The sequence below is a fragment of the Rhinolophus sinicus genome, linkage group LG01 (assembly GCF_036562045.2).
Source record: "Rhinolophus sinicus isolate RSC01 linkage group LG01, ASM3656204v1, whole genome shotgun sequence".
Taxonomy (NCBI): Eukaryota; Metazoa; Chordata; class Mammalia; order Chiroptera; family Rhinolophidae; genus Rhinolophus; species Rhinolophus sinicus.
The window spans coordinates 200,125,099-200,137,436 of record NC_133751.1 but is presented as its reverse complement, the minus strand read 5'-3'; the positions used below and the strand labels follow the sequence as shown (position 1 = coordinate 200,137,436).

Here is a 12,338-nt window from a genome sequence, read left to right as displayed (position 1 = left end):
AATGTTATGAATCAATACAGATTTTCTAGTAAGATCTAAATTAACCAGATATTTAATCCATACATCCCAACCCAGCAACTCTATTCCAATTGCTATTTTCCCACACAGTGACTCCAGCATGTCATATATAATGCAAGTGTTTTTATGTGCAGGATATATCCAGATTTTTAGGCAGAATTAGAAGCAAGACCTACGCTTTTTTTTTTTTTTTTTTTTTTTAACTTTGAGACATTTCTTGACTCCATAGGATGACTACGGCATCCTAAGGATTTATACTTTTTAAATATAAAATCTGCATTGTTCTGAATCTTTAGCTGGAAGTTATTCTCTCGTGCAGAAGGTCCCACTCATATGATGTTCCGTTTTGTACCAGTTGTTTCTCAAACTAGACAATAAGCCCATTGAGACAGGGATTATGATAAGTATCTTTATAGCCTCTCATAGACTCTAACCTAACCTTTATATGAAGAAGGTGCAAATACATCACTGCTGACTAAGTAAATGAATGTTTAACAATGGAACTTTCTGCCTGCTGCCATAATCAATAACATGAATCAGTACTATGTTCCATTTACAAAAATAACAGAAGGCTTGATTTGATCTGAGGCCTTGTGTTCCCTGAAAATAGAGTAAACAGGGATTAATGTAGGCGAAATTCAATGACATTCTGTCACCGTTTACTCTCATTTAAAAAAACAATACCTATTGAGCACTTTCTCTGTGCCAAGCACCTGGCATAAGGTTTGCACTCCACTATAACCATCCTCCAAGCCACACCCTGTCCTCTCCCTAAAACAGACTCCAAACTCTGGCAGCAGCTCTCACCAGCCACGAGGCTGTTTGTGCTTATTTTAAAACTGAAGAGCAGCTTGTCTACTATTTAATTTCAGTTTTGTGCGAAGTCCCTTTGCTGACAGTCTCTCCTCTCCACTAATCACGACAAAGTAAAAGGACAGTCACAAAGGAAAATCACTTATTTCACTGGGGTACAACTCTAAAACATAAATTTTTGTTCTACTTTTTTCCATTTTCTCCCACTCAGAATACCTTCACCTTATCTGAATGTGAGCTCCCACAGGTATAATCACTAATCTGATTCTGTCTCTTGAAGCGGAGTTTTGCATAAGATTTCCTAAAGGAAAGATTCTGTGCAATATCCTCTCACAAGGGGATTTCCTCTGGGTGAAAAACAAATTTCAGAGATAAAGGTTTGTCCCTCCCAACTCTGCCCCATGGCAATCAATGAGGAAGATCGTATGTGCTCAGCTCTATGAGATATTTATCTTCTAAGAAAATAACAGGCTCAGTAATATTCTTAAAATGTAACAACCAGGACTCCTCAAAAATGGCAAAGTCATCAAACACAAGGAAAGTCTGAGAAACTGTCACAGCCACAAGAAGCCCAAGGAGACCTGACAACTAAATGTAATATGGTGCCCTGGATGTAGCTTAGAAGAGAAAAAGATGAGGAAAAAAAAGAAAACTAAATCAAAGAAGGTCTTTAGTTAATAATAATGTATCAATACTGATTCACTAATTATGACAAATGTACAATACTAATCTAAGATGTTAATAATAGGGGATTCCGAGTATGGGGTACTAGGAACTCTGCCTTCACAATTTTTCTAAAATTATTCTAAACTAAAAGCCTTTTTGGGAAAAGAGGTCTGTCTATTTAGGAAGAAGAAAAGGGCAGATGATCCTTCTTCCAGCTCCTCTTCATTCAGCAAAGAAACTCAAGTGGAATTCACTGAAACAAACAGAACATAATACACCACAGAACATTTTTTTTTAAAGCAAAATATTGTCTGAGTTTATGCAGCTCATCCACACATCACCTGATGTCACAGTTTTCCAATTAAAAAAAAAAAAGATATGAAATACATTTGACATTCTATAACTAGCTTACCTGGGACTGAGATCAAGCAAATCTAAGGACTTGGTCTTCAATTCTCCACTCTTTTCATATTCCAACATAATTCCTGTAAAAATAAACAAACATGTTATAAAACATTTGTGATGACAACCTATGTCAAAAGTTAACCTACTTTGGGCCGGCCTGGTGGCTCAGGCAGTTAGAGCTCCATGCTCCTAACTCTGAAGGCTGCCGGTTCTATTCCCACATGGGCCAGTGGGCTCTCAACCACAAGGTTGTCAGTTCGACTCCCGCAAGGGATGGTGAGCTGCGCCCCCTGCAACTAGCAACGGCACCACAACTAAGATTGAAAGGACAACAACTTGACTTGGAAAAAAGTCTTGCAACTACACACTGCTCCCCAATAAAGTCCTGTTCCCTTCCCCAATAAAATCTTAAAAAAAAAAAAAATTCCAAGGAAAAATTAAATTATTTTAAAAAAACAAGTTAACCTACTTTGACATAATTGTTTTCATTTTCATTTTTCAGTTTTTTTAATTTTTCAACATAAAATCTATGTAGTGGTATCTAAATCTAAAATAAGATTATATAACTCACTTTTCCTTGGTCCTTCCTTTAAATATAACTAAATACCCTTGAAATTACTCAACAGGCAATGCTAAATTAATTGAAAGTTATAAAGATGAATATGGACTGGCTAGAGGCCTCAGGAATGACAATGTGGTGAGTTCTCTAGGTTTTCTTTTTATTTCTCACATATCCCTAAAACTAGGGATCAGAGGGACTTGCAGCCTAGAACCACCAAAAGGTATAAACAACAAAAAACCGAACAACAAAAGCAAAACTTACCTTCTACGGACACAAGACCAGGAGAAGGGAAGTCAAACAAAGAACTAATGGGGAGCCCTAAACCCTGCTCCACAGCTGGGGCCCCTGCAGGCAGTCCAACCCACCAGTGAAAGCCCTGGGCTATCCTATTTCTCACTGCACACCTGGGCCCCAGGAGCAGTCTGATCTGCCTGGAGCAGACACAACAACAAAGCCCCAGACCTTCTCAACATGTGCTCCTTTGCTGGGGCCCCATAGGGCCATCTAGTCCATCTACAGCAATGCCAGGGAAGTCCTGGGATTTCCCAGACCCCACTCCACAACCAGACCATTGGTGGGCAGTCTCATCCACCTAATAAAGGGTAGTAATAAAGTCCTAGGATGTCCCAAATGCTACTCTATATCTACCCACCAAAGCAGTGTCTCTCTGCCTTTCAACCAGAGGCATAACAAAGCCCAGGGTCTTTGCCCACACCCCCAGAAGTTCACCCAGTGAGAGCAGGTATATTGGGAGGTATCTTCTGCCCTGCAGGTGGTACCCACAGGGATCAAACAGGAGCCTTAGCAGCACCAGGAAACTAAACTGCCATTGGAACTAAGCCCACAAAAGTAAGCCCACAGAACCTATATGCCAAGTCTAAACATGATGATGGTCTGCCAAAATAGATTTAGTTAGGATCAAGTGTCTTCTAATATAATAACCAAAATGTCCAGGAAAGAATAAATAGGAAAAGACAATTAACCAATCCCAGTGCCCAGGATAAAATAAAAAACTCACCCATCATACCAAGAACCAGAGAAAGAGAATCAACAAACACTGATATGGAGGCAAATCAGATGCTGGATTTATCTGACCAAGATTTTAAAAGAGATGTCATAAAAATACTTCAGTACTCATTTATAAATACACTTGAAACAAATAAAAAATTTTAAAAGTCTCAGAAAATAAATAGAAGCTATTAGAATGAACCAAATGGGAATTACAGAACTGAAAAGTTATATAACCAAAATGAAAAGCTTGCTGAATAAGGACAATAGTAGAGTAGAGATGACAAAGGATAGAATCAATGAACTTGAAGACAGGTCAATCGAATACATTTAATCTGAACAACAGAGAGATAATAGACTGAAAGAAAAAAAAAACTGAACAAAGCCTCTTAACCATGTTATTACACTACCTCTATGGCTATGGACTAGTAGATCTCAAAACATTTGGCCTTAGGAAAACCTTATACTCTAAATTATTGAAGTCACCAAATAATTTTTGTTTTTGCAATATTTTCCATATTAAAATTGAAAGTTTTTAATTAATTATTAAGTTGTTCTTAAATAACAATAACAAACTCATAGCATATTAACATAACTAACATATTTTATAGTAATAACTATATCACTTCCCAAAAAATAAGAAGAGTAGCACTGTTTTATACTTTTGCAAATCTCTTTAATATCTGGCTTAATTAAAGAGCTGGATTCTCATCTCTACTTCTGCATTCAAGCTGTCGTTGTACATTGTTTGGATGAAGTATAAGAGAAAAATCTGGTCATACACAGATATGTAGTTGGAAATGGAGGAATATTTTAATTGCCTTTTCAGATAATCACGGTTAATATCCTTTGATGCTATATTAAAACTTAACAAGAGGTGGTTTCATAAAGATCAGTTGCAATATAGAATTTGAAATCATATCAACTAGGTCTTCAAACTCTGTTACATTAAAACCATTGGTCTAACTCGCACTTTCAAAGGATATTTTATCCATGTGTGAATTACAACATCATACACTGGACATTTGAAAAATATTAGTTTACTGAGTTATGCACACCTTCTAAATGCGTGCATTGACATATTTCTAAATGAAATATGTCAATATTTCATCATACAATATCCCAAAAGTCACATTTGTTCATGTCACTACCAATATCTAGCATCAGAAAACTCTCTTACTGTTGGTAAGCCGTCAAGCTCGTAGTGGTAGGCACAAGTTTTCTGAAATTCTAATATTTGCTTGAAAGCTCAAATTTTATCACTGGCGAAAAAAAAAAACCCAAAAAACTAAAACCTTGGAAAGTCTTGCTTGGAAGTTTCAGACTCACTTATTTTCAAGAAAATGTCTGCCAAATATCCAAGTCGGAACACCATGTTTGTTTCTCAGTCAGTCTTTCCAGTGAAAATGGTGTTCCATGAAAAACAATAGCTAGTTCATCTCTGCACCCAAACAACTGCACAGGTGTTTTCCTCAAGACAACTGTCATACATCACAGGGCAGCAGAAGTGCTCTATGAGTGCCTTCTGTCTCATTACCCAGAAGACATGTACCTTATGTCAGTGTTTCAACACATTAATGTTTTACTGATTCATCAAGGACATTCTGAAGTGAAACTGAGGGTTTTATTTCCTACCTCAAGTATGTGTGTGTCAGTGAGGAATACAACGAATGACCACTACTATGGTCTGTGGCACTGCCTTGATTTGTAGTACGGTGCCAGCAGCTTCACCTTCCACTGTTTTTGCGCCACTAGTGCAAATGTCAATACAGTGAAAAAAACAAATAATACTATCTTATTGTTATTATGAAAAGAGATTTGATCTGGAGGCCCCACTGAATGGGTTCAAGGGCCTCCAGGAGTTCTCCGACAATTTGAGAATCACTGCTGAAGATCATAATTTGATATAAAAGTTGTCAAATTAATCTATGGTGTTAAAGTAATTATAATGACTTTACTTTTTGGCATTTGAAATATTACCAAATACTATAAACTATAAAACAATAAAGTGTGATTCTGATACAAAATTAGGTAAATATAATAGAATCATCTATATATGGGAATTTTAAAACAAGATAAGGTAATACTTCAAATTAATGGAGAAAGGATGGATTATTCAATAAATAATGATGCAATAATCAGCTGAAATTAAGAAAGCTATATTTCTACCACACAATGTACAAAAATATATTCTAGGTTGATTAGAAATTTTAATATTAAAAATAGAATATAAAATGGTCTACATAAGAGAACATATTTATACCTTAGTATCTGTAACTGGCATTTTAAACATGATGTGAAACTCAACAGCTGAAAAAGAAAAATTTGACAGATTTGTCTGAAATAAATTTTAAACTTCTGCAAAGTAAAAGATACTACAGAGTTTAACACAAATGATAATCAGGAAAATAATTTCAACTATAAATACAAAGCTTAAAGAACTTAATGTAAAAACTCTAAAATGATTTTAATAAAGAAAATGGACAAAAGGCATGAACAGTCAATTTACAAAGACAGTGATCAATAAACAGACCAAACTAAATGTCCCCAACTTCATTAAGAAATACAAAATAAAAGATAAAATTTTTATCTATCAGATTATCAAAGATTACAGAGGCTGATAATACTCAACATTAGCAAAACTGAAGAAACAGGCATGCTCACTTACTATTGGTAGACCTGGTAGGTGGCTCCTTTCAAGGGGCCATCATACCTTCAGGGGGTTAAGGGTGAACTTAGATATCATTTTATTTATGTTTCAAAATTTGGTTATAAGTAACTTATTACTTTTATCATAAAAAATAAGAACATGAATAAAAATGAATAAAATGATAGGGATCAAAATTATTAGAATATAAACTCTTGAAGACCAACATCCCCATAAAATTATTTGAAAACTCAAGATACAGTACCTTGAAACATACAAAGTTTCTATCAAGTTAAGACATTAATGTCATCAAGGACTGTTTGTTTCATGTTCTGTAATTTTAATTTTTTTGCAGTATATACAAGGGTACTCAATATGTACTATTTATTATTGAGGAAAGTAGGTGTTCAATAAATAGTTGAGTAAATAAATAATACAAACAATGAGTAAGTAATATAATCATAAGCTGTAGCTCAGGGAAAGGTTGGAAAGAATTAGCCCTTGACAATCAACACAACATAATATCCAAAGAATACGCATTTTAAAAATAGAGCAAACAAATTCAGAAAATTCTGCTTTTATATTTACAACTGTCTTGCTTGTAATAAAACGAAAAATGTTAAAAGTCTTTAGGTCAACTACTAAAGATTAGTTGGGTTACTATACAAACAGATCTAGAAAATAAAGTGCAAAATCTGAAACATGTACCTTGACTTTTTCATTGACAAACATCAAGGTAGTGTGCTTACCTTCCCATGACCACTGAGCTCCAAAATGAGCAAGAGGCTGCTTTGCGTCTTGCAGTAAAGAATACGAACAAAAAATGGACAAAGATGTTTCCAGAATACATGTTGTTCTCTAGTAATTGTTTCCCACGGTATCTTTTTTCCCCAATTTCTCTATTATTTATTTTTTATTGAATTTATTGGGGTGATATTTTATTGGGGTTAGCAAAAATACTTAGGTTTACAATTCTATAATACGTCATCTATATGTCACATTGTGTGTTCACCACCCAGAGTCAGTTCTCCTTCCATCATCATATATTAGACCCCCTTTCATCCTCTTTTAGCACCACCCCCCCTTCCCCTTTACCCTCTGGTAACACAAAACTGTTGTCTGTGTCTATGCGTTTTTGTTTGTTTCTCTTGTTCGTTTGTTGCTTTCAGTTTTATATCCCATAGTATCTTTATACTCTTGATCTTCTCCTAGGTGTGCATTATTATGCAATAGATATAATGCCCAAAACACTTATGTAAGAAGCTGCTACCCCCAAAATTCTGCAATGTACTAAAAGGCTAACCTCCAAAAGATATGTATATTCCTTACCCAGGTCATATTTGGTCAACAGAAACCGTTAAAGTGCTCAGAATATTAATCAGTTTAATTAATGTTTATTTAATGCCTTCTCCTGGCCAAAAAATTAGGGTCCTGCACACAATAGATAAAAAATAAAGACTGTCATAACTGAGTCAGTTGGAAAGCATATATTCAGCACCTGCTCTTCACAAAGCAAAGAGCTTATGAATTAATGAATGTGACCAAGATAAAAAGGAAATGCCCCATGTCTGATTAACCATGTTACTGCTATGTACCTCTTGTCACCAGGAGTTTAGGTAGGGACAGGGATCACTCAGTGGGTGCCAACAAGGCCATGCTCCTGACCTATACATTATACAAAAGAAAGTGGGAGGACTGAAATGAGAGGATTAGGAGGTGAAACAAAATTGCTCTATAAACAGAAGGGATAAACATCTCATGGGAATGACTCAGTGGTGAGTGATTTTTCCTCTTTGATAATGTTATTGAAACACCCACCTGCAATTCAGTAGTATCTCCCAAATTTGCATATAATGTATGGCTCTCCAAGGATTGGAATTTGGAAATTAAATGTCTAACATGCCAAGTGATGTGACCTCATCAGAAGATCATCAAGGCAATAGTTGCAAGCATGTATCTAAAGCATTTCTTGAACCTAAGATTGCGGTTAGAACCCTGAACTTTTAGAGCTGCAGCAGACCTTGGAGATGACCGATCCAACCCATTCACATTTCAGGCAGAGTTCATGGCATTCTACTTAACAAACATCACCTCATTAAACTCATTCATTTATTGACCAAATATGCAAGTGCCTTTTTATGCAGTAGGCTCTATTCTAGGTGCTAGAGATACGATAGTAGACAAAACGGACAAAGTCCTTGCCCTCAGAAGCTTTTATTCTAGCTGGGGAGACAAAGATAAATAAATAAAATCATGGTATGTTGAATTGAGATAATGCTAAGAAAGACAAAGCAGGGAAGAGGCTATGAAATATCTTGAGAAGAAGTTGGAAATTCTAGAAAGGGAGGTTTCACTTTACTAACTTTACTTACTTTGGAGGAAAGAGCTAAAAAAGAAAAAGGTGAGAGTGCTAGCAATGCAGATGTCCAGGGACAGACGATTCCAGGCAAAAAAACAAACAAACAAACAAACAAACAAAAACAAAAAAGCAGCAACCATGGAGACCCTGAGTGGGGGCACGACCGCCCACCCAGGGAACACCAACAAGAGTAGAGTTGCTGGAATGGGAAGCACGATGAAGTCAGAGAGACAAAAGGGGGAGAGGATCCTGTAGGGTCGCAGAGGTTATGGCCTCAGAGATCATGCCCTTTTCCTTTAAGTAAAATGAAAAGTCACTGGAGAGCTTGAGCTGAAGAGTGACATGATCAGATTTGGTTCTAACAGAGTCACCCGCTGCTGTGAAAGCAGACTGAAGTGGAGCAAGGGCAGAACATCTAGCAGTAAAGCGAATGGCGACCGTGGTTGTGGAGTGAAGTTGTTGAATTCTGTCCAGTTATGTATCGGATGATATTTCAGTAAACAACAAACTGCATATACATACGATGGCGGTCCCGTAAGATGACAATGGAGCTGAAAAATTCCTACCTCCTAGTGATGTCATAGCTGTTGTAACATTGTAGTGCAACACATCACTCACGTGGTTGTAGTGATGCTTGTGCAAACGTATTGGCTGCCAGTCATATAAAAGTGTAGCACATACAATTATGTACAGTACATAATACTTGGTAACGATAATAAATGCGTGTATTATTAGCTTATGCATTTAGTATACATTTAATCATTATTTTAGAGTGTACTCTTTCCATATGTGTGTGTGTGCGTGTGTGTGTGTGTGTAAAAGTTTGCTGTAAAACAGTATGCCACGTCACTAAGATGCTGTACAGGTTTGTAGCCTAGGAGCAATAGGCTTACCATACAGCCTAGGTGTGTAGCAGGCTAAACCATCTAGGTTTGTGTGAGTGCAGTCTATGGTGTTCATACAAGGACGAAATTGCCTAACATCATATTTCTCAGAACGTATCCCTATCGTTAAGCGGCGCATAACTGCATACATATTTTGGAGATGTGCTGACAGCATTTCTTACTGGACCAAATGCAGTGTGCAAGAGAGAAGAAAAGGGTGAGTCCAAGGTTTTAGCATGAGGCAAAGTGGGGGAACGGAGCTGCCATTGACTCAGATGAGGGAGACCAGAGGAGGCCAGTGTGAGCTGCACACTGGACATCCGAATGAGGAATCCGGCAGGCAGTTAGGTACTCAGGACTACTCAGGATGGTGTTTAAGCCCTGAGAATGGATGAGAACACCCAGCAAATAAATATAGATGGAGAAGTCCAAGGGCGGAGCTCTGGGAGCATCCAACATTAAGAGCAGAAAAAATAGAAGCCAACAAGATCAACCGAGAAGGAGTGACAATGAGACAGGACAACAAAAAGGGTGTGTGTCCCGGAAGCCAAAGGAGGGCAGAATGACCAAATGGGTCAAATGCTGCTGTCAGGTCAAGAAAGGCGAGGACTGAGTGTGGCCCGGGGGGTTGGCCATGTTGGAAGTCACTGGGGATCTTGAAAAGGGCAGTTTCAGTGGAGCAGTGAAGGTGAAAACATGAGGAGCAGGTTCAAGACAGAAAAGAAAAACCGGAAACAACTGTCTTTCGAGGAGGTTTACTCTAAAGGAAAAGAGATAAATGGGAGAGTAGCTGCAAAGGGTCAGCAGTCCTGTGAGATGGGTGCTGTTATCACCATCTGACTGACGTCTCAACAGATCAAAGCAGATTGCCCAAGTTACTAAATTTTTATATGGTGAGAGTTATTATCATTCCAGAGCTCATGTTCTCAACCTAAACTCCACAGCAAAGGAATGAAAGCAAGACATCCATCACTCTATTTATGGGAACCAGCACGGGCCCACGTCCAAACACAGCCAAAGCAAAGTTGTGGAATGCTTAAAGAGAAAAAGCCATTAATCTTAATTTAAAATTTCCTAAGTATCACCTCTCATATCTAGAGCATTGTTATTTTAATTAGAATTCCAAGGGACAGAAAATGAGTGTGTTTCTTACAAACGTTAACTTAACATTGGAGAAAGTTGCTGCTCTCAGGTCCACTCTTGCAGGAAGGCCCCAACTTTTCATTGGGCAAGTAAATTTGGTCATCATCTGCTTTGTGGCAAGTTTTTCAGACTTCTTATTTGATATTTTTCTTATTTTTAAAAGTGAGTTCTGAATTAGAAGCCAAGAGTTCTGCTCCTATTTCTGTCCCTAACAAACTTGGTGACCAACAGACTTTAAATATTCTCTAAAGGTGACCGTGTCTTCACCTGTGAAACGAGAGAAATAAGCAAGTTTATCCTACTCAAACTATAGCATTCTGGAGGCTTGTTTCATATTCCTTAATTCAGTGGAATCACGGACTGTCACCTTCCTTAAAGCTCCGTAGCACAGAGGGCAAAGCACCTACACAATAGGCCGTTAATAAACATACTGATGGATAATACAGTCTGGAAAACAATCACTAACGTAATATGCTTGGTCAAGCATGCATTTCTCTTTTCATACTCAACACATGTTGACTTGATAACTCTGGTACATTTTTTTAAAAAGTAATATGGTCCTTGTCAATGTCTTCCCTTCCGAAAACCAAGATCTCAGGACATCACCAATCACCCCCTCTCCCTCCTCATCTGCCACATTTCTAACTAAACAGAAAGCATTACAACCAGGCAATTTAAAAGTTTAGAGACTTCCTAAAAGAGTCGTTTTAAAAGTTTTGAGGAACAGAGTCCAGCAACTGAAAGAGTAAGGAGCCCATTTTGGGAAGCCACCTGCTTCTGGTCCCACAGGGATCACCCCCTGGGGACCCCGCAGCCCTCTCAGGTCCCCGCACCCTCTTCCCCCCCAAACCCGACCAGTGCCAGAGTCCAGGTTCCCAGTCGAGGCGGAGGGGACCCGGCCCGTACCTGGCGGGTAATAACGGAGCAGGAGGCTCTTGAGCTTCATTTTCTTGCCCCGGGACACCCCGCGGACCCGCTGCGTAGCCATGGAAACGGTCAAACAACAGCGGGACGGCGCAGCGCATGCGCGGATGCCTCTGCTGGCTCCCGGGGCGCAGAGCTCCCGGCCAGGGCTCAGGGGGCGTTGCATGAGGCGCGGGCCACCGACGGCAGAGCAGGAGTCCCCGGTCCCGCGAGACAGGGGCGGGGAGCGCGACCTGTCCCCGCCGTCGCCTGCATCTGCCTCGGGGTTCCCAGGGCCAGGCGGGAGCTCCAGGTCTTGGCGCTGGGACAGCACACCGGCCCGCGCTGCCGCCCCCCGAATCTTCTCCCCTTGGTGTCTGAAGTGGGCAGTCACGAGGAATCCCCCCGTGTCCTCAGTAAGGGTGACCTCACAAGGGCAAGGTGCGGCTGGGAACCGCCAGCCTTGGCTACGGCTTGGGCCCCGCGTTCTGTAGCCTATTGGGTTTCCGAGGAGGATGGGAGAGAAAGCACGCTCCCTGTTACCATTCCTGCCAACCCCACCCCCGCCCCCAACCGAGAAGGAGTGACAATGAGACAGGACAAAAAACAGAGTGTGTGTCCTGGAAGCCAAAGGAGGGCAGAATGACCAGATGGGTCAAATGCTGCTGTCAGGTCAAGAAAGGCCAGGACTGAGTGTGGCCTGGGGGGTTGGCCATGTTGGAAGTCACTGGGGAGCTTGAAAAGGGCAGTTTCAGTGGAGCAGTGAGGGTGAAAACATGAGGAGCAGGTTCAAGACAGAAAAGAAAAACCGGAAACAACTGTCTTTCGAGGAGGTTTACTCTAAAGGAAAAGAGATAAATGGGAGAGTAGCTGCAAAGGGTCAGCAGTCCAGTGAGATGGGTGCTGTTATCACCATCTGACTGACGTCTC

General features: G+C 39.5%; 1 protein-coding gene across 3 annotated transcripts in view; it reads right to left on the bottom strand.

The window, feature by feature from the left end:
- The window catches only part of DAW1 (dynein assembly factor with WD repeats 1), a 39,163-nt gene extending 27,242 nt beyond the window's left edge, over positions 1–11,921 (bottom strand). Inside the window, exons 1-2 of one of the 3 annotated variants that reach the window (XM_074314433.1) lie at positions 11,412–11,921; positions 1,910–1,982 (exon numbers count right to left, since the gene is read on the bottom strand). In XM_074314433.1, coding sequence (XP_074170534.1) covers positions 1,910–1,982; positions 11,412–11,595 — 257 coding nt within the window. In that variant the 5' untranslated portion in view covers positions 11,596–11,921. Of the gene's footprint in view, positions 1–1,909; positions 1,983–5,735; positions 5,757–11,411 lie in introns of those variants that run through there. The other 2 variants (XM_019737349.2, XM_074314427.1) reach the window with 2 other exon arrangements.
- Positions 11,922–12,338: the final 417 nt, after the last annotated feature.